We start from the raw sequence: 20,030 nt of genomic DNA on the forward strand, positions 1-20,030 counted from the left end.
CTGCCCTTCTGGACATAGCAGTATATCAAGGTATCAACACTTTCAGAAGCTTTTCCCGTCCTTTTTATCCCTGAAATCAGAATTCAAGCATTTTGTCATCTGATTCTCTGCAAATGCAGCCTATTCTCCCATAGACAATTTTAACTGTTATTTTATGTAGTGTTTTTTCTTTTACAGCCTTTCAGCCATCACTTTAGAAATGCCTCAGAAGAGTGGCAGTGGTAACTGGCATTTTTTTCCCCCCTTGTCAAATGCAAATCTCTCACCTCTCAAGTGTGAACATACAAAGATCTCTTACTGCCTTTTTTTTTTTTTTTAATAACAAAATTAGGCCATAGTTAGCAAAGCAGTGACCTGATTAGTGCTGGATTAACATGTTACCAACTCAAGGTTGTCACTACAAAGTGAGTGTGGTGAAGTCTGCCTGTTCCAACCAAAATGAAAGCAGTCTCTTGACGGAGACCCGTGCTGAAGTCAGCAGTTTCTGCAAAGGGGGCCTAAATGCAGGTTGAAGGATCTCTTCTGTGTATATATGTAACTATCAGTGCTAATCTAATTCTTTATAATCAAGTACTTTTTGTCGTATTTTTACTCAGGAGGATAAGAGAAAAAACAGTTCTAAGTGATTTTTTTTTTTGTTCTTTGGGTCTCCTTATCTATGAAACATTTGGCTTTGTGGAGATATATTTAACGTTTCTCTAAAGTAGGCCCCCTGAGAGATCCCATGCAGTAATTCACTTTGCTGAGTTAGCAGATGAAGCCATTGGAGAGAGTCAAAAAAAGGTACAGCCAACTGTGAAGCAAATGAATCGATAGGAGTGCAAGGGGATCACTTTGTTTCTTCAATAAGAGAAAAGCGTCAGCACAGGTGCAGTACCTGACATACAGATTAAAAAAACCCAAATATAAACACACACACACGCACACGTTGGGTTGGCTTTTATTGGAAAGCCTAGATGCAATCTATAGTTATCAATTTGTGGAAAATTCAGGACACATATAAAGTTAAGAAGGCAAATTAAAAGAACAATACAAATCAGACGAAATATACATCTCAAAATATCAGGATAGCATTTTCACTGGCATTGTCTAAAATACTTAGAATCTCCTTTCTTTTTTTCTTATTTTTGTAATATGCTTCTTTAATTATGCATATTTTTTCTTTAAAAAGATCTTTTGTGTCTATATTCCCCAAGGTCACTATTTCCTGCAGGAACATGTCCAGATCACAAGTCTTTTTTAGCAAGAAATAGGCTCATTATACCTACTAACAAGGCCACTAATTGGCTTGATTTGACTGTATCTAAAATGATCACCAACAGATACTATAATTTGTTGTTTATTGGTGCCAGAACAAAGGAGAAGGGACTGGTATGCGCCAAGTAGAAGATATATTTCAATGTTGACATGTTATACAAGCTTTTCATATTCAAACAGAACAGAAACATTGGACATAATTTAGAATATGAGCCTATTTCAACAGAGAGCACTTACAGCATGCTAAATACAGTGCTGTGGAAGAGCCACCCAACAGAACTGCAAACACCTAGCATTTTACATCTTTGAAAAAGAATACGTAGCTCAATGACACACCTCTGGGGTCTGAAATACCATCCTCTCTAAATTTAGGGCCCTCAAGCTTCAAGGGTAAAAGTACTAACAACTAAATCTGTGCTTTAATTCTAATAGATGATTAGCATTCATTATATGTGTAATTAGTTCTGTATGCTCTACCAAATACACACATACAGTAATAGCACTGATACTGTAGATTCGGTAGCGATTGGGCTGGGAGAAATTCAAATCTGTTTATCAAACAATCCTAATGTGCAATTTAGAGTATGTAATACCATAGACTCTCAGAATACAAAGCAGTTAGAAAACTATTTTTATTACATCCACTTGAACCATTCATAGTCAAGACACGTTCACTTACTATGTTCTGTCATTATAATACATGGATAGAAATACCGTGTATATTTCAATGAACATCAAAACCCCCAATTTTGTCTCATCTTAAAAATATTTATTTTTGTGGCTGAATTTAGTGTTCATGAGACTAAAGCTCCAAGAATGGTTTCAGCCAAGATGTAGAACAGATGCCATAGATGCCACCACAGGCTTCCTATAAGGAACCAGCTGCACACTTGAGTTCTTCCTGCAGCAAATATACTGGGCCTTGGAGCAGAGCATGCCAAATCTATGCAGTGGTGTGGAGATGCAGACTAGGCACTAGAACTGGACCTTCCTCTCCATCCCCAGGTTGTGTTGACAGTAATGAGATTTGATCTGCCAGCTGAAGGCCAGGAGATGAACCTACTGAACAGCCTGCCTGCCTAAAGAGCAATTCTGTAGCATCAGGTCAGAGGTACGCTTCTTCTATCTGGAGTTATTAACACCTAAAAGAGCTGTATTGTACAGAAGACAAAGTTGACATAACTGGATGAAACTACATAATTTCTTCTTCTTCTTCTACATACAATTTGCCGAGCACCTGAGACACTATTCCTCCATTGTGAAACAAAGCTTCTAAAAAACCAACAGAAACCCCACCTGGTATGAATAAATGTCCATTTATTACATTAGGGCTGGAAAAAGACAAGGAAACCCCAACCTATTAAAGTCTTCCATCATACTAAATGAGACTTATTTGGTTACTGTGCCTTCTAACAATGACTGATGAAGTGGCACTGGCCTGGGTGACAGGAGAGGGAGGGGAGGGAGCTGTGGTCTGATTCAGCCAGCCACTTTGTGGAGTGTCCCATCCTATCAGCAGAGTGATAGATGCACAACTTTAAACCTAATACAAAAATATTAACACTTTTGGACATTAGTCATCACTGTTATATCTCTACAATATAATCCTTTATACTGTACAGCTATAACATAAAAGGTGCAATTCCTTTTTCTTTAAAAAAAATCACACACAGCACATGTTTTTATCATTTTATTTTTAAGTATAAACTTTTTTAAACACTTTACATAAATTAACTCCTCTGAGACTAATATTTGATGTACAGTAAATTGTAATTCATATAAAAATCCATAAACAACTTGTCTCACATAATTTACAAAAAAATCAGGGTTTCCTTTGCTTATATGCAACAAGGATTCTACTTGCCGTTTTCCCCCCAAGGCAAACCATGTTAGCATTGTAAAATCCATTATTAAATTCCCATGGTAGCATAAGTCACTTGTGCCAATGTCCTTTTAGAAAGCAGCACAGTTTAATGCAGTTGGGTTGTCTATAAACAGTAATTTTTGCCCCATGTTTTAAAATTAACAGATATATACCACATCCTATGCAGTGAGGAAGAGAGAGAAAAAGAGAGAGAGAAAGAGAGAGACTACTTCTCGTAAGCAAAGGTCAACAATTCAGTACTATTTGGAAACACTGTATGGGTCTGTATCTTAATTAAATACAGTGCCTCAAAGAAACAGCCTGTTGCAAAACCTGTAGGCCTTTTTATTTTCTTTTTTTCTTCTTTTTTTTTTAATACTTTTCAGTCCAAGTTGAGTGCAGCGATATGCATATGTAAACATATTCTTTAAAGCAGATCACCTTTAAGGTCATTGAGAAAAAAAAAAGTTTTGTCATTAGCAGTATCATTCTTCTGGAAGGCGCTCTTTTCGTTACAGAGTCTGGATTGTGCTACAGAAAAAATCTGAGCAAAGATGTAAGCTTAGGCTCAAGTAGTAATGCAGCAAAACAGTTTAGTCTCCTTTTTAGAAGACACTGGTACACAGTCTCTTTGGCAGCCTGAGCTAAGCCAGTGTGTTACCTCTTTCCTATCTCACTTTGTCTGAGGAACTGTATATTGTTAGCGCTGTCTGCTAATTCTGGATATTGCTCCACAGAGAGTACATAGTACCCATCGTATCCTTGTACCTTTCCAGCACTTAGCAGCTGCCTCTTTTCTCCTTCTGTCCACAACCTGGCGCCTTCCTCTCCATCTCTTACTCTCTGTTGTTCTCTGGCCCAGGCGCTGGAAAGAGCTCTTTGCCTGGCTTGCTCCAGTATCCGGGCCTTTTCCTCATCGAGCGTCATGCCATAGCGGACGTGAAGCGCTAGAGCACCGTACTGCATTTCAACATCAGCGAACCTACGAGTCCTGCCGTTCACCACAGTGGTGGACTGGGAAACAGTGACATTGATGCCGTTCTCCAGGGCCTTGCGCCCACTCGTCAGCCTCAGTGTCCCAAGGTCACTCTCAGGGGAGGTGGTCTTGATAAAATAGTGCGTGTCCTTTCCCTCCACAGTGAAATGCAAGTTTTCTAGGTAGTAAGCGTTGTTCAAAACAGCTGCCACTTTTATGCAGTCCTCATTAGCAATGTTGAGCACGTTTGTTTGCACTTTGCCTTGATTGACAGCGAGCATCACCCCTTTGCCAATCAGAGACTTCACCGTGGCAAACCACAGCCACGACTTTTCTCCGCTGGATTTCCGTCTGCTGACCTGCACTTCTGCCATCTTTCCCAGGGAAAGGAAAGCCTTTGCTTGTCTCGCCACTTGTTGTTGCACTCCTGAAATTGGCTGTAAACAAGAACAGACAGAAGTTTTACCAGCCATCTGTAGCCTCCTAAATGCCAAACAGCCAGGATTTCTTGGTGTGCTGCCCGTGGACAACAACAGGATATGCCACAACTGACAGTGCCAAGGAGTTAATTAGATCTGCATACTGCTTGTTCTGCTGAGTTACAAGACTATTTTGCTAATGCTCACTGCTTTTACTCTTTGTCTCCCTGAGAACCTGCACAAAAATCAGCTTTAACTTCAGAGGCTACTTACTGGGCTGCACAGGACAGACCTGCAATGCCAATACATAACCACAAGAATCACAGAATGGTTTGGGTTGGAAGAAGACCTTGAAAATCATCTAGTTCCAACCCCCTGCTGTGGGACACCTTCAACTAGACTGGGTTGCTCAAAGACCCGTCCAACCTGGCCTTGAACACCTTCAGTGACAGGGCATCCACAATTTCTCTGGGCAGCTTGTTTCAGGGCCTCACCACCCTCACAGTAAATAATTTTGTCCTAATATGTAATCTAAACCTACTCTCTTTCAATTTGAACCCATTTTCCCTAGTCCTGTCACCACCTGCTCTTGTAAACAGTCTTACCCCATCTTTCCTGTAAATTCCCTGAGGTACTGGACGGCTGCAGCTAAGTTACCTGAAAGCCTTCTCTTTTCCAGGCTGAACAAACCCAATTCCTTTCCTCATAGGAGAGGTACTGGGAGGCCCTCCTCTGGACTTCATTGAACAGGTTTATGTCCTTCCAGTGCTGGGGGCCCCGGGGCTGGATGCTGTGTTTCAGCTGAGGTCTCACCAAAGCAGAGTAGAGGGGCAGAATCCTTCCTTTCCCTTGCCCTGCTGATTGGATGTGGCCCAGGCCAGGACTGACCTGCTAGGCTGCCAGTGCACATTGCCAGCCCATGTCATGTTATACAGGTAAGAGCTGTCTCACTGCAGTGTCATCTTACTATGGTGGCACCTCTTCCTCTGAGCTTGTTCAGTTATGATTCCTGTCTACCATGAGTCCAGTCAAACTGAGGAGATTTTGGCAGGTTATGAAGCTGTGCTTTAGAACTGGAACAAACCTTTCTTTACACTGAGTCAGGAGATAAGAGTCTCTCAAGCAGCTGCAGCCTGAGACCAAACTGCAGGGAGGCTCTCATAATCCCTCAAGCTGCTGAAGAAATTAGGGAAATCAAACTGTAATGACAGTCTTTACAGTAAAAGAGAGGGAAGCTAATGGTATGGACCAGTGAGGTGGAATACTGGGGGCTGATACCCTTTCTTGCAAGTACTTGCAGAAACTGATAAAAGGGGATGTGTGAAAAGACTGTGGCCAGTTGGGCTGCGTGACCTTCCATTTCACTTCAAGTATCAGCTTCCTGCCTAAAAGAGCTTTTCCCCAAGAGCTTTAGGTGGGTGCAACCCTGAATATAGCAGCATTTTCTTCATAGCTAGCAAAGACAAGGGGCCATGTATGAAAAGAACCAACAAGCCAGTCTAATGGAAAAGCTAGGATAGCAGAATGTCATGGAAGAGCTGTGTGTAGCCCACTATGCCAGATGCACTCTTGGTGAAGAGAGGATGGCTGGGGAATGGGACCTGTGAGCATAACTGCAGTGCTTAGCCTGGACAGCTGAAAGAGTAGGAACAGCTAGCAGGAATGGTTAGCTAGTGCACCTAGACAGCAGCACAGCTCAAATCACAGGGTGGGCTGTGGTTGGGATGAGACCTCAAAACTTACTGGTCTAACCCTGGGCCTTAGCAGCAACAAGCTGTGAATGAGCTGTACTGATAGAGGTGGGGAGCAGACAGCTGCCCTGGCAGTTGCCTCAGCAGGAAACAAAGATTTAAATAGCTTTGGCTGCACTTTTGAAAATGAGTACTTGGTTTTTGATGATGATCCAGTTTATCTTCCAACTGACCCCTTCTCCTTTCAGTAAAATACTGCTTAAACCATTTGATTCACTGCTGACAAATGAGTCAAAACCCTGCTTTGTTTTCCTAAATTTCTGGATGGGAGACCAACTGGAGTCATTAAGATTCATACAACCTTAATTCAGCCTTGCTGCTGATCAAAGCTTGGCAAAAAGTTTGCAAAGGTTTTTCTGTTTTGCACAGGGGTAGCTTTCTGGAGTGGCTAACTCCTGAGGGAATTATGAATTAACTTGGACTCTCCATTCTTCTTGAATGTGGCTGATTTTGGTCTGCATTTGCTAATGAGTATGAATTTCAGCTGTTGTAAATCCTACATGAAAGCTATTTGGCACAAAATATATTGTAGACAACAATCATCAGTGAGAGCAGCAAGATGCTATAGCAACTTCATAATGATGTTTTTTTTTTTTTTATCCTCAGAGCTCAGTAAAGCTCACTCACTCCAGAATGTTTCAAAATACCAAGTGGTTTGTGTGTTTACTTCTGCCTCATTCTGCATTTGCTTGTTCACCAGTGAATATCAGAGTTGCAGCTTCTTCCTACATGAGAATTTTGAATCTTTGTTTTCCTACCACACCCTTCCTGCTCTGTCACATCATGTGCTCCTGGCATTCCTCATGTTATTGAGCTCTTTCTCAAAGATTTTTGACAACTAGCTGTCTGCCCTCATCTCTTTGACCAGACTGGTTCTATTCCAGGTATGAGTTTGCTGGTGTTAGTGGATGATTTCATTCTTTAGCCTTTGAGACCCATCTTTGAGACCTAAACAACTTCTGATCATTCTTCACAGCCATGCCTGATGACAGGTCTCTTATCTCCCAATACAACTGGAATGCTTGCCATGCTCCTCCTTCACTTTGTTGTTCATGGAAGACACTAATCTCATGCTGGGCTCTAAAGTCTCTCCCTATTACTCAATCCCTTGCTGTTAAAAAAGAATGAACTAATGAACTAACAAACTAACTAACTTACTAACTAACTTCCTGAATGCAAAGTTAGCTTCTATATGTTCCCTTCTGCTGGGCAACCATGCTAAGGACATTTGATCTACATTAGGTTGTAGGATTTTTAAAGTTTGTATCATCTTTAATTTTTGTAGCATTCTCTATCATGATTCTTGTAAAAAGAGATCTTTTCTTTGACTGTTTAGAATGGGATCACCCATTTTAATGTCTCTTAATGCTTCTTTCTAAAGCAAAAACCATAGGATTTTTGAGGGCATAGGTATTTGGTCTTTGAGTAAGCCTAATTTGTAAATACAATTTTCTTAAATGGCAGACTTAGATTTTAGTTCCACATCCATTTCTTTCATTATTTAAAATCCCAGCAGGTTTTCAGGAAGAAAGTTCATTTTTTTTGCTTTCAAAGAACTTCATAAGCACCTGAGTTTTATGTGATATAGTAGAATTTACCTCAGGTAATTTCAGTTTCAGTATTTTATCTTTAAATATAACACATGATGTCCATAACACATGGTTAATATTAAAAAGAAGCAAAATTATAGTGGTGCCTGGTATGGGTATGTTATATCATCTCTTCTTCTTCTGTTTATTTCACCATCTCTTTTTTGCTACAGTATTCATTTACTGTCTTCAGGCAGAATGTTAGTAAAAATATAATTTCTGTAGTTTCTGCTATGAAAATTAGACATCTTTAGAGCATCTTAAACTTTTCATTGATTATTGTCTTTTAAAATTTTTATAATTGCTAAAAGCAATCAAAAGCTTATACAAAATAGTACCTAACTTAGCAAATCTATAATAAACCCTCCACTTGTAATTTCTTAAACCAGATAAAGGTACTAAGTTTGGATTGAACTTAGCAAAAAAACCCTGGCTGTCAGAATTATCCATGCCTTATAAGATCTGAATGGAAGGGAACATTCTATCTTATTCAATTTGTATGTTTAGTTTTGTTTCTTACTGGTATGTCTTCCCATTGCTGGCTCTTCACAAGTTCATAAGAAGGTTCTGTTAAATCAAATTTTGGAACAGGGAAACCAGGGATGGCATTGTGGAGATGGAAGCCAAATGTCACCAGCCAGCTGTTAACATCTGAAAGGGAATAATTGTAAGAAAAAAACCAGAGAAAAATATTAGAATAGTTCTGTATTTTGCAACCACACAATTTTTACATATAATAGCTTTTGGCATAGTTGATTTCTTTTTGTATGGAAACAGCAAACCTTTACAGGAAACTTTCAGTTCTAAACTTAAAAGAAGATGTCTATTCTATATAAGAGTTGCACTAGGCTCAGTTGAGAAGTATTGCAGAGTTCAGCAATCAGGTTCTGATGGTCTTGGTGACTTCCAGAACAATTATGGCAGCACAATTAAGGGGAGATTTCCTTGTCATACAGCCTAAACCAACTGGAATTTCACAGTCAGGTTAAACATGCTTTATGTCATACCCTCATCATCAATACTTTTAAACAAAGCCAAAAAAAAAGTACTGCCGAGCACATCCTGTCCTTTTGGTGTGTGTAATGACTTCAAACTACTCCTGAAATATCACCTATATGGCCAATTACCTTTTAAATGATTTGGCAGATATTTTTTGTTGATTCAAGAGAAATCTGCTCCTCTTCAAGATGATGTGGGATCGATGAAATGAAAAGCTAATGAAATGCATCAGTAAGCAGACAGGATACCAAATTACCATTAGATCACATTATTTATGATACATTTTATGTTCTGTTAAAAATAAATTAGGGGTGCCAACAATCAGTTAACAATTGTTTGGCAAGAAAGAGTGCTCTGCCTTGTTTCTGTTTTTTTACACTATCTTCCACAAAAACTAAGCTTAGAGATTGCCAGAGTGCTCCTTACCAAGCCTAGTAATTTTTATTTAAGAATGCTCACAATATGTGGGATAAGGAAGCAGATTTTTCCAAAAATTAAATAAATAAAAAATATTTATCTTAAAATAATTTTTAACATTTTGAAATAAATGCTGTGCCTCATGAGGTGCTGCATCTAAAACTGCCAGTCAGCCAAATTACCAATTGTAATAATAACCTTATATAAGCAGTGTCTGCTTGTGCATTTCAGACATCAAAGATGTTAAGAAAAGAACCAAAACTGTATTTTGAGGGCAATTTCTGAACTAAGTGCATGATTTTCAGTGGCACAAAGAATCTGATTCCAACTGCATTCCCTACAGCACATGCTGCTAAAAGAGGACAGATTCAGAGGTCTGTTTTTATTCTTACTCCCAGGCAGCCTGCTAGCAACCCATTTAATAGCTGCTGTTTGTTAAATGAATGCAAACCCACTTGATTCCCAGGATGCTCTTCTAAGTGGTAGTCTCACAGCTCCTAAGTAAGTGGGGCTGAGCCCTTCCTGTAGACTGGCAATGTCTGTGTAAATTGGATTATTTACACTTAATTCAAATACAAAAAAATCAAATGTATCGGAGCCATACATTTTCCCCAAAATTTTGGTGTCATGTAGTCAGATTTTTCATGTGTAGAATAATGGAAAACACTACACATCACTAACTCTAGAACAACAAAAAGCATACAGGTTCTCTAAGAATTGAGATATGAAAGTAAGCACGTCAGCACCTTTTTTTGCCAAAACAGAAGTTGAATACTTTTTCTATACTATCTTACTCCTCCTTCTGTGCACCTGGCTGGGTACACATTACTTTGTGCTAGCCCTGGGGCTTACTGAGCAATTGATATTAGCAGTCTTGCAAAAGTCTACACTGGAAAATATCAACCAGCTTCCAGTGAATATTTTCTGCGATGCTGGTGTGTTAAACTGATCACAGGAGGACCCCTTCTGCCTACAGTCTTATTCCCTCTAAACTGGATGCCTGTAGATACAGCTGCAATCAAGTAACCTTCTCTTACCTGTGATATAATCCTTCACATCATGTATTTTACTGGCTGGGTTGTTATTTCTAAACATGTACAAATTAAAAGGAGCTGGATCCTTCCCAATTCTCTTCCAGATTTCAATATCAGGTGTTGTCCACCGGCCTGCCAGTATGTCATAATCTCTTTCTCCAAAGTGGACTAGTTTGGTCAGTGGGTCGTATAAGCCTCCGTGGAATCCAATTACCAGCTGGAAGTCAAGGTTAGAGTCAAAATAGATCTCTCCATAGGCAGTGTATTGAATTTGTTTAAGCATGAGACCATTGCTACTGAAAACAGCCAGTGGTGTCCCTGTATTGTCTGATGCAATGTAAAACTCATCTCCACTGCTAATTTCCATGGCAAAAAGATGTCCTTGCAGATCATAGTACAGAGATGTGATTTCAGAACTTGAGTGGTTATAGACATGAGTTATCCTGGTTGGGTAGGTAAGGTCTGCGTAGAAGAACTGGAGGTGCTGCCCAAGGCTAGTTTTAGTGGAAACGCGTCGTCCGAGTCCATCATAGCGGTAAATCACCGTCCACCCGCTGCCTTTGCTATAAACTCGAGTGAGAAGGCCCTTGGAACTGTATTCAAAGATTTCGGTGCCCCTCTGACGCAGGAACCCGTCCTCATCTAGCCTGTACTGTACATCTCCCAGCCGGGTTATTCTGTCCCGCAGGTCGTACCGCAGCGGGGTCAGACGGGCGCTGCTGCTGGGGTTCAGCAAGTGCAGGTTGCCGTTCAGGTCATAGTTGTATCGCCACATTATTTTTTCATTCAGATAAACTGTCTGGAGCTGACCATCTACATCATATTCGTAAGCATATTTGGTGGTGTTGGCAAATGGCCCAATCTTAATTTCTCTTTTCGTCACTCGTCCCATGTTATCATACTGAATTGTAATCCAATACATTAATGACCGAAATATTTCATACTGAATTTCCTTGATGCGCCCATGTGCATCGAAATGTTTTGTGTACGTCATTACGGCTGTTGAAATGATCTGGTTAATATCGTAATATATAACTCCAAATTTTCCAAACTGTTCGACTTTGCCAGAGATATCGTCAAACTGGTAGAGATCAATAGGCAATGGGGTTTCATTGATGACACCTTGCATGCTAGTCACTCTGAAGCTATTGTCATAGCTGTAGTCAAATCGGGCGTTCACCATTCCGTCTTCACTAAAGCGGAAAATCTGTCTGTCAATCAACGGGCCAATTTGTCTGTACCTAATGGTGCAGATAAAACCATCGCTTTGGAGGTTTACTGTTTTCAGGACTCCTGCTGTCTCGTCATAAGTAAAACTAACTCTTGTACTATCATATAAAATTTCTGAGAGCTTCGTCTGCCGTCTGTACTTGAATAACACTCTCCGGCTTGTCCCCAGGAAAGCAGTTTGAAGGAGCTGCCCTTCCTCGTTGTAGTCCATGATAACAGAAGCATTGCTTTCCGGGGGGTTGTATATGTTCCGGTAATAGCCGATGGAGCGGATAGTCTGCATGGTATGACGAGCAACACTGGGCATGGTGACAGCGGAGAGCCGATCCAACAAATCATATTCGAAGATATACTGCCGTTGGCTATGGAGCAGAAGAACCATTGACTGAAAATTAAGAACAGATTTTTATCATGTGACAAATGGTGCAGTATCTCCCCTCCCGCCACATACTGATACTATTTCTTCACAAAAATGTGACATTCCCACTTGAGAAAATTATCTCCTCTTTAATTGAGTTATCATTGACCTTACATGTTGTTAACATCTCCCTGCCTAATTTACTTGTATGCTTAATTGTAAAGGGTTCTGTAATTAGTAGTTCCACATTCATAATTTGCTACTTGTTATGACTGTATCACTCTTTTATCAAGCATTCACAGCTAAACAGCAGATTGTCAATGGATTCAGATAAGTCATGTTTAATATGGGAAGAAGTAAAACTGTCTTAGAGCCATTAACTCACGAGGAGAACAACATATGGGAGATACAATTTCTCTCTTACAATTAGAGATGATTTTGAAGAATTTGACTAGCCTGAGAACTCTGAATACTGTGTTCTTGTTCTGTAAGCTTTTGAGACTTAGGCAAAACAATTGTTTGATTATTCATATTGAAAGGAGCTACTTGAATTATTCTGACATTTTCCCAGTGTGTGGCTATTATGTATCACAGGTCTTGATTAAAGTAAGTCTGTGGTAACTAGGAAACAGTATTTGCTGAGCAACACCTTCAACAGAAATATATTTAAACCCCTAAAAGACATGGATTCTCTTTCTGCATATCTCACAAGGGTGATTTTCACAGGTATTTCTAGAAGGCATGCTATGATTCAGCAATTGTTACATATGTATTGATTCCTAAGCTTTTGCCTATCCCTTATTTTGATGCTACAACATATAGCAAGTACAAATTGGCAGCTGTAACTATTTAGAAAAAAGAGCTTTTCTTGGTAGTGAAAAAAGCCCACAACAGCAGAGCATTTGCAAACAAATTATTTTCAGTTGAACTGAATTGCAGATAGTCCCTGTACCTTATTTTAAGAGTTAAGATAAAAGGTAAATGCAGATGCTTCTTGTTAGTCAGTGGCCTAAATAATTTAAAAACACATCAATTCCTAGCAATTACCTACAGCACAATTACATATCTGTGGAATGAAACATTCCCCTTGGAATCACATGTTGATACTTAGAATAATCGCAATGTGCTTCTACTACCTATATTTTGCTTTGTATGCAGCAGTGAGGTGCTGCAGAATTTCAGCACATTCCAAGCATTTTTAAAAACCTGAGCGTTCTTTACCTTTTCCAAGTATGTGTAACTCCAGGTTTTCCCATCAGCAAACACTCTAGACACTATCCTTCCCTGTCCATCATACTCTATTTTCTCACTAGTCGTGCCTCTCTGTATGCTGCCTATTTGCCCTGTGGATGCATAGGTGACATTGACAGCCATCAGCTTGCTGCTCGGGAGCCACAGGGTGGGGTGCCCTGACGTGTCGTAGGCAATCCTCAGCAGGAATTTACGGTGGTCATCGTAGATCTTCTCTGTCTTTGTGGTTCGATCAAAGTCAACTGAAAGGAGGTTTCTGCCATTAACCTTTTTAAAGCAAACAAAACGACACAATAAATCATGCTGTTCAAACCCCAGCCACCTGTTATTTCCACAAAGCTAGCTATTCTTTAAAAACCATTTACAGTGATTGATTTGCTGTATGTGTAAAGTATTTTAGCAACTTCTTGATATAACTGTAAGGCACTATAATAGCATCTGCCTTTGAAGGTCTGGTTATATGAAGAGAGGGCTCAGAATTTGTTGCAATGTTTTCTTTCTTGATGCTTAGTCAACTGTTAAGGAAATACTGAAAGCTGTGTACTGAAAACTTTGGTAATAAATGGGGTCATTTCAATACAAACTAGTTCTTTTGTAAGCAGTCTGAAATATATCTAGAAAATTATTGTCAAAATATATTCCCAGCAACTGCTTTTCCAATTCATAACAATCAAGCTAAGAAAGAACTGAATCTCAGTCCTTCACAGCAAGTATTTTTCAAAATAGCAAATGCAAGATTAAGATCTTCAAAAGCATGTTAGGTCGTCAAATTAAGGTTAAACAGTTTTTAGAACATAGGCATTCCCCTACAGGATCAAGTGGAAATTTAACTCAGTATACTACCCACTGCTGCAATGTATTTATAAGGCTGAACTCCTTAGTAGAGGATTATATCTTTCTCCTAGTTAACTGACTAATTAAAGCTGACTACCTAAAGCCATAAATGACTGGAAGACTACTGAACCATTGAAAAACAGTTCAAAGTGCTTTGAAGTTTGTAAGTATTTTGATTTGAAAATAAAACCTCAGCTTTATTAAGGCTTTATTAAATAAAGCCATAGATACATTTATGTTGAAAACTTGTTATTCATATATATGTAAACTACAAGTGATGGATAGTGATTTCTGTGTAATACTTTTGCACTGAAATCCACCCCCACCTCCCTTTAGTGTTCAAAATATGTCAACTCTCAATTTCATTGAATTGGCTCTCCTGTCTGAATTTATGAAAGGAAACTGTCCGGTTTTCCTTTCCTATATCAGTATCTTTGCACTTCTCCATTCCTCTCAGCACTGAATTGTGCTTTAGTGTTCTCAAACAGCCCTCAAGGATTTCTTTGTTCATCTGTAAACCATTCTGCTGTGTTTTAAAGTTGTTCCATGTGGGGTGAAAAACTGATAACTGAGATTTTTTTCAATACTGTATTTTGTGAACATGTGGGAAGTAGGGTAGAAATGGACAGAGAGCTATGTGTATTTTTAAAAAAATTCTGTTTGAAGTACCTCATACATACATTACAAAGGGTAAACAAAGATGGCAAAATAACATTCAGAAGAGAACAAGAGAATAGATAGGGATGCACCAAAGAAATGACTGGAAGATTTTTGGATTTTTCAGGCTGAAATTTCAAAACTCCCCATGCCATGGATGTTGGTACTTAAACATTGAGGCTAATAAGCTTCAGAGAGATCAATATAAATTAGATCCTTTATTATTGGTGCAAAAAGTACTAAAGTGCTGGTGATAGGTAAATTGGAAAGAAGTTCCTCCAAATGCTCTCTTTTGCTTATTCAGTCTCTCTATTTATGTACAATACCTTTCTCTTTGTTTATATGAAATCACTGGCATGAGAAGAATCTGCACTATCAATTTAGGAGAAAAAATAATCACACTTTCATGTAAATCTCCTAAGTAAAGAACACTAAATCTAGCAGGTGCACAATAGCTTTTTAACCTATTTAATGAACCATCAAAAGTTATTGAAATATAATCTGAAAAATTAATGCTACAAGACAGATTCTAGAAGTAATTTAAAGTTAAGTGTGAAGTGCTTCCATTCAACTCCTTTTTTGTAATTTTTTAAACTTATTTTCAAGGAGTTTTTCTTGAAATTTTCTGACGTCTAGCATTAGCTCATTTACCTAAAGTAATTTTTAAATTTCCTTTGTCTCTGTCTTTTTTTCCCCCCAGTGTCTGCCTGCACTCATCTCTGCATGTCCCGGCCTGTTTTGCTTCTCTGATTTTTTTTCCTTCCCTTTCTCTCCCCCTCCCCTTCCTTATTTTACATTTAATTATGATTTTTATAAATTTTCTTGTCCACCTCTCAGGATTAGACACTGAAGTTAAAATGGACTCTTCTGATTTCTGAACTGGCAAAGAAAGAAGGGTGGTTTTATGGTTAAGGTGGATGTCCAAGCAATTGTGGTTTATTTCTTGTCTAAGCACATTCCTCCTGTATAAATTGCAACAAAGTACTTAATCCACTGTCTGACTGCCCTAGCTGCTAACTGGGATGATAACATTCCTTGCCTTTTCACTTCCCATCTGTCAGGTCTGTGTAAGGGCAGGATATGAGGGGAAGGAAAGGAAATACTTCTTCTTCCAGCCAGTTTCCTGCTTTCAGATGTTGCTGACAGAGCTCTTGCATTCAGGAATGTGAGCTTTTGGTGAAATTTTGGCTGTTCTTGCCTAATCCCACAACTGAGATGGCAATTAGAGTAACAGTGAGTTTTGGTGAAATAGCTTGTTTCATTGGGCAGTGTAGGGATGGAATAACACATCTCAGCTAAAGCAGTGCCTTTCTCTAAAGTGCTTCTTAATAACATCTCTGCTAGAAAAATACTTTTAAGGGAAAGTTGAATGTTTTTATTGGGTCCAAGATAACCACACTCCAGATACATTTAAAACCTCTGGATTTCATTATGATAAAAACTGTACTTGAGGAAATTTCCAGTGAAGAAACACTTAATGACACAAAACTGAGTCTTCTGACAGTCTTTACCTACTGTCCTGATATGTTTCAGTAATTTATGTCTCCATCTATTCTCCTCTACTTTAATTCCTGTTTATCTTTCCAGTGAGAAGTATGAAATCTGTCTTTGATTCCTCTGTTAGAGGAATATATTGCTGTGACTTCCAGAGAGATTCAAGAGGTCATGTGAAAACTGGGGACCTCTGCATAGCCTGGGGTATGTCAGGTCTCAGGAGGAGACTCCTCTTGTGAGCTCCTTTGTCTGTGCTACCTGTCTGCTCTGGGTGCATCCCTTGAGACAGAGTTCATGCCAGCTCCTTTATCTGAGACCCTCAGACCGAGGCCCTAAAAAGGCTCTTTCATGCAGAGGACTGGCAGCACCTTTGCCCACAGCCAGCTTACAGACCAAACATACAGCTCCAGAGAAGAACTAGCTTATTGAACAATTACAAACCAAGTCAGAGCAAAAGCAAAATTGACTGAAGACTGTTGAGGAAGGGCAACATAATTCCTTATTAATTTCTTTAGAAATATTACTAGTACTGGGTAGAACTAATATTAACTGACAGTGTACTTTTTACCATTAGATACTGCATATGTATAACACAGTGAGTGTCACAGAGATGGGTACCTTTACTGGCAATACATTTTGTCACTGTTTCTTGTCTACACTTGTCTTCTTTGCAGAAAAATGTTGATGACATATCTGTCTGTACATAGAAATGATGAGCTCCATAAATTATTCCTGTTCTTCTTTCTCTTGTTTTCTTTTTCTGCTTTCCTACATCCCCCCATCCATCCCCAGCTGACATTTTGGTAATATATTTCCATGTAAATAAATTTCACAAAACATTCTAATTCTTTTTTCATTGCTGACCACTTTCTTTTTTCTTTCTTTTTTTTTTTTTTTTGAGGCATTTGTCTCTTATTAGCTCATTCTCTACATGCCCTACTTCTCCCCTTTCTATGTAATGAGCATTATTTTATCCTAATCTGTAATCTTTCATTTTCCCTCCCATCTTGTTAAATCCATCCCTTGTGTTTGCTTTATTTTTTTGGGGGGGGGGGTTTAATTCTTCTAAGTTAAAGTTGCCCATGACAACTTTACTTCTCTGTTTAACTGTTACCACCACTGCACTTGAATGCCAAAACTTAGTGTCACTTCTGAGAACTGTGCTTGTGGTGATTTGTATCACTGCCAAACCTCTCTTGGGCTTCTTTCACAAATGACTTGGCAGGTGTATTATACCACTGTGGTATAAAATGACATATGAACCAGAACCAGAACCACAAGGATGAGCTTCAGAATTATGGCTTCCTTTTCCTCTTCCTTATCAATGTAAGATAGCTGCCACAGGTAGTTACTCATATATTGTTCTTAAGCAGCTGCTGCTGTGCATAATTGTTCTTCCTTCTTGGAAAAAACCCCATTTCTCTTATACAGAAAGTAGTAGAGAGGAATACAACCTGCATAACAACATTTCCTCCCTTCTTGTCCCAATGGAAGATACAAAATATTTTAAGACTTCAAATGGCAAGAAGTCAAGTGGTCTGAAATTACTTACTTTCATTTGATACACTGCCTAGGCTTTATTTTAAAGAACTGAGTTCATTTCTAATAGTAAGTCAAACCTTTGATCTTGAAATGGTCTCCTGGCAACATAATTTTAAATGCTTAATCTGTGTTGTCTTTACCAAATGGCTGTCATAAATCATAGTTTGTTTCCTACTTGTATTTCACTCACTATATAGGAAGAAGGAATGCCAACAAAGTGGTAAAGACATATGTTAGAGGAATATGCCATCCTCATGCACATACAGTTAAACCCTTTCTACCATAAGTCTTTTTTAAAATAATTTTTTAAATTAAAATTGTCTTACTACAATTTAAATTTAAAATTAAAAAAAAAACCAAACCCAGGGATCATGCTAACTTATGGCAGAGTAATTTAAAACAGGATTCTGAATCAGTTACATGAATTCAGTACCACAAAGAAAAAACAGTGAAGGAAAGCAGAAAATTATTCTTTTTAGCCATTCCAAGCTAAACCCAACAGTTTTACTTCCACAGAGTGCTGATTTTAGCTGGGATATTTCTTTACAGAGGCTACTACAAGGCTATATTTTTATTTGTGCTGAACACAGGGTTGATAACCTAGAAATGTTTTCATTTTTGCTGGGCAGGGATTCCACAGAGCCAAGGCCTTTTCTGCTTTGGGTACTGCCACACTGCAGAGCAGACTGGGGCTGTATGGGGCACTGGGAGCAGACACAGCCAGGACAGGTGACCCCAATTGCTCAGTGTGTGCAGGGGGGATGTTTGCAGTGATGGCTTTGTCCTCCCAAGTCACAGTTACATGTGATGGGGCCCTGCTCTCCTGGGGATGGCTGAACACCTGCCTGCCCATGGGAAGCAGTGAATTCATTCCTTGTTTGGCTCTGTTTGTGTGTGTGGCTTTTGCTTTCCCTATTAAACTATCTTTATTTCAACTCACAAGTTCTCTGGGTTTTACTGTTCCAATTGTCCCCAATGCTGCTGGTGGGGGACTGAGTGAGCAGTTGTGTGGGGGTTGGCTACTGCCTGGGGTTAAACCATGACACACAGAAAACAGCAATTAATAAATAAAATAGCCAATAAATGAAGTAATAAAACCAAGTACTTCCCAATCTACGGTCAGCTTGTCTACAGTGAATATTCTGTGGGTGCTGGATGGCAGTGCCTACAGGAATGTGTTTACATTTCCTCATTCCTTAATGACAATGCAGTGGACACTGCTCATGCTTGTGTGCTTACCCTAAGCTTTCGGCCAAAGACGTTGACTTTTCCTTGCGCTTGCTCTTTCCGGAACCGCCACTCCACCAGGTTCTGCCCGTTCTCCCCGGGCAGGGTCATGTTTCTCTTTGCCATGGTTGGGTTGGCAGTGCCAGCCAAGACGTGTGGCTCTGTCTGGTAGTGTGAGTCCAGGCCACTGGCGTACAGGATTCTCAGTGAGCCATCATAACCAATCTGGTAGCTATTTCTTAACTGATCTGAAAAGGCCAAAAGGAGAATTACAGATTACCTACATGGGTTAAGACTCTGCCTTTGTACTGGACACTTTATGCAATATGTGCATCTTGACTGCACGTAACTGACCCAATGGTAATTAAGAGACAGGGTGAGATTGTTAAGAATAAGTATATCCCAGAGAAGCAAAAAAAAAAAGCCTTTAGGACCTATCATCAAAGTTTCTTAAACACTTAAGAAAGTCTCATCCTGATAGTATGTTCTTTGGACTGGCACAAAACACATTCTCTGCTGTTTCATTAGGCATTTTTGGCCTAATCCTAAGCATACTATGACTATTCACTTTTGCAAGTACGTGGTGGCTGGGATATTACAAGTTGCTTTTAAGCTAAAATATCACTTCATACTATTTCTGTACCTATTTCCCTTTCAATCCATCTCTTCTTTCCAAGATTCCTTTTTAATATAAAATAAGTATTCTACTTCCCATAGCTGCTTACAAAATCGATTTGGTTAGAAAACTTAATGCTACTTTTGTTGCAATACTACTGCTTTTCCTGAACAGTTGTTTCTGTATAGGTGTAAAACTGTGTGTGTATCAACCCTTCCTCCAGACACGATGCCCCTAAAGTTTCACTCCTATTTGGAGCTGCTTGTACCAGAAGAAAACAATTTTCAGGCCAGTATCTGCTGAGAAATCTTTTGTTTACCGTACCTTGAACCATGGTATAGAAAGAATCGATTGATGATAAGTTGGAAGTGATGCTGACATCTTCCTCTCTGCTGGATGACTCAATGTCCACTGTAATGGCCCTTTCCATTTCCCCGTGAAGGTTAGTGACGACTCCAGTTGGGAATGTAACATTTGTTAGACGGCCCTCGCTATCATAGCTAAAAAAAATAAAG

General features: G+C 39.2%; 1 protein-coding gene across 20 annotated transcripts in view; it reads right to left on the minus strand.

The window, feature by feature from the left end:
• Positions 1-932: 932 nt before the first annotated feature.
• Positions 933-20,030, minus strand: part of TENM3 (teneurin transmembrane protein 3) — a 1,287,001-nt gene continuing 1,267,903 nt past the window's right edge. For all 20 annotated transcript variants that reach the window (XM_058025024.1, XM_058025026.1, XM_058025021.1 and 17 more), the window contains 6 exons: positions 19,840-20,015; positions 18,912-19,147; positions 13,116-13,412; positions 10,310-11,921; positions 8,377-8,507; positions 933-4,534 (listed from right to left, as the gene is read on the minus strand). In XM_058025024.1, the coding sequence (XP_057881007.1) occupies positions 3,779-4,534; positions 8,377-8,507; positions 10,310-11,921; positions 13,116-13,412; positions 18,912-19,147; positions 19,840-20,015 (3,208 nt within the window). In that variant the 3' untranslated portion in view covers positions 933-3,778. The remainder of the gene's footprint in view (positions 4,535-8,376; positions 8,508-10,309; positions 11,922-13,115; positions 13,413-18,911; positions 19,148-19,839; positions 20,016-20,030) is intronic.

This window comes from Melospiza georgiana, chromosome 5, assembly GCF_028018845.1.
Source record: "Melospiza georgiana isolate bMelGeo1 chromosome 5, bMelGeo1.pri, whole genome shotgun sequence".
In the NCBI taxonomy this organism is placed as follows: domain Eukaryota; kingdom Metazoa; phylum Chordata; class Aves; order Passeriformes; family Passerellidae; genus Melospiza; species Melospiza georgiana.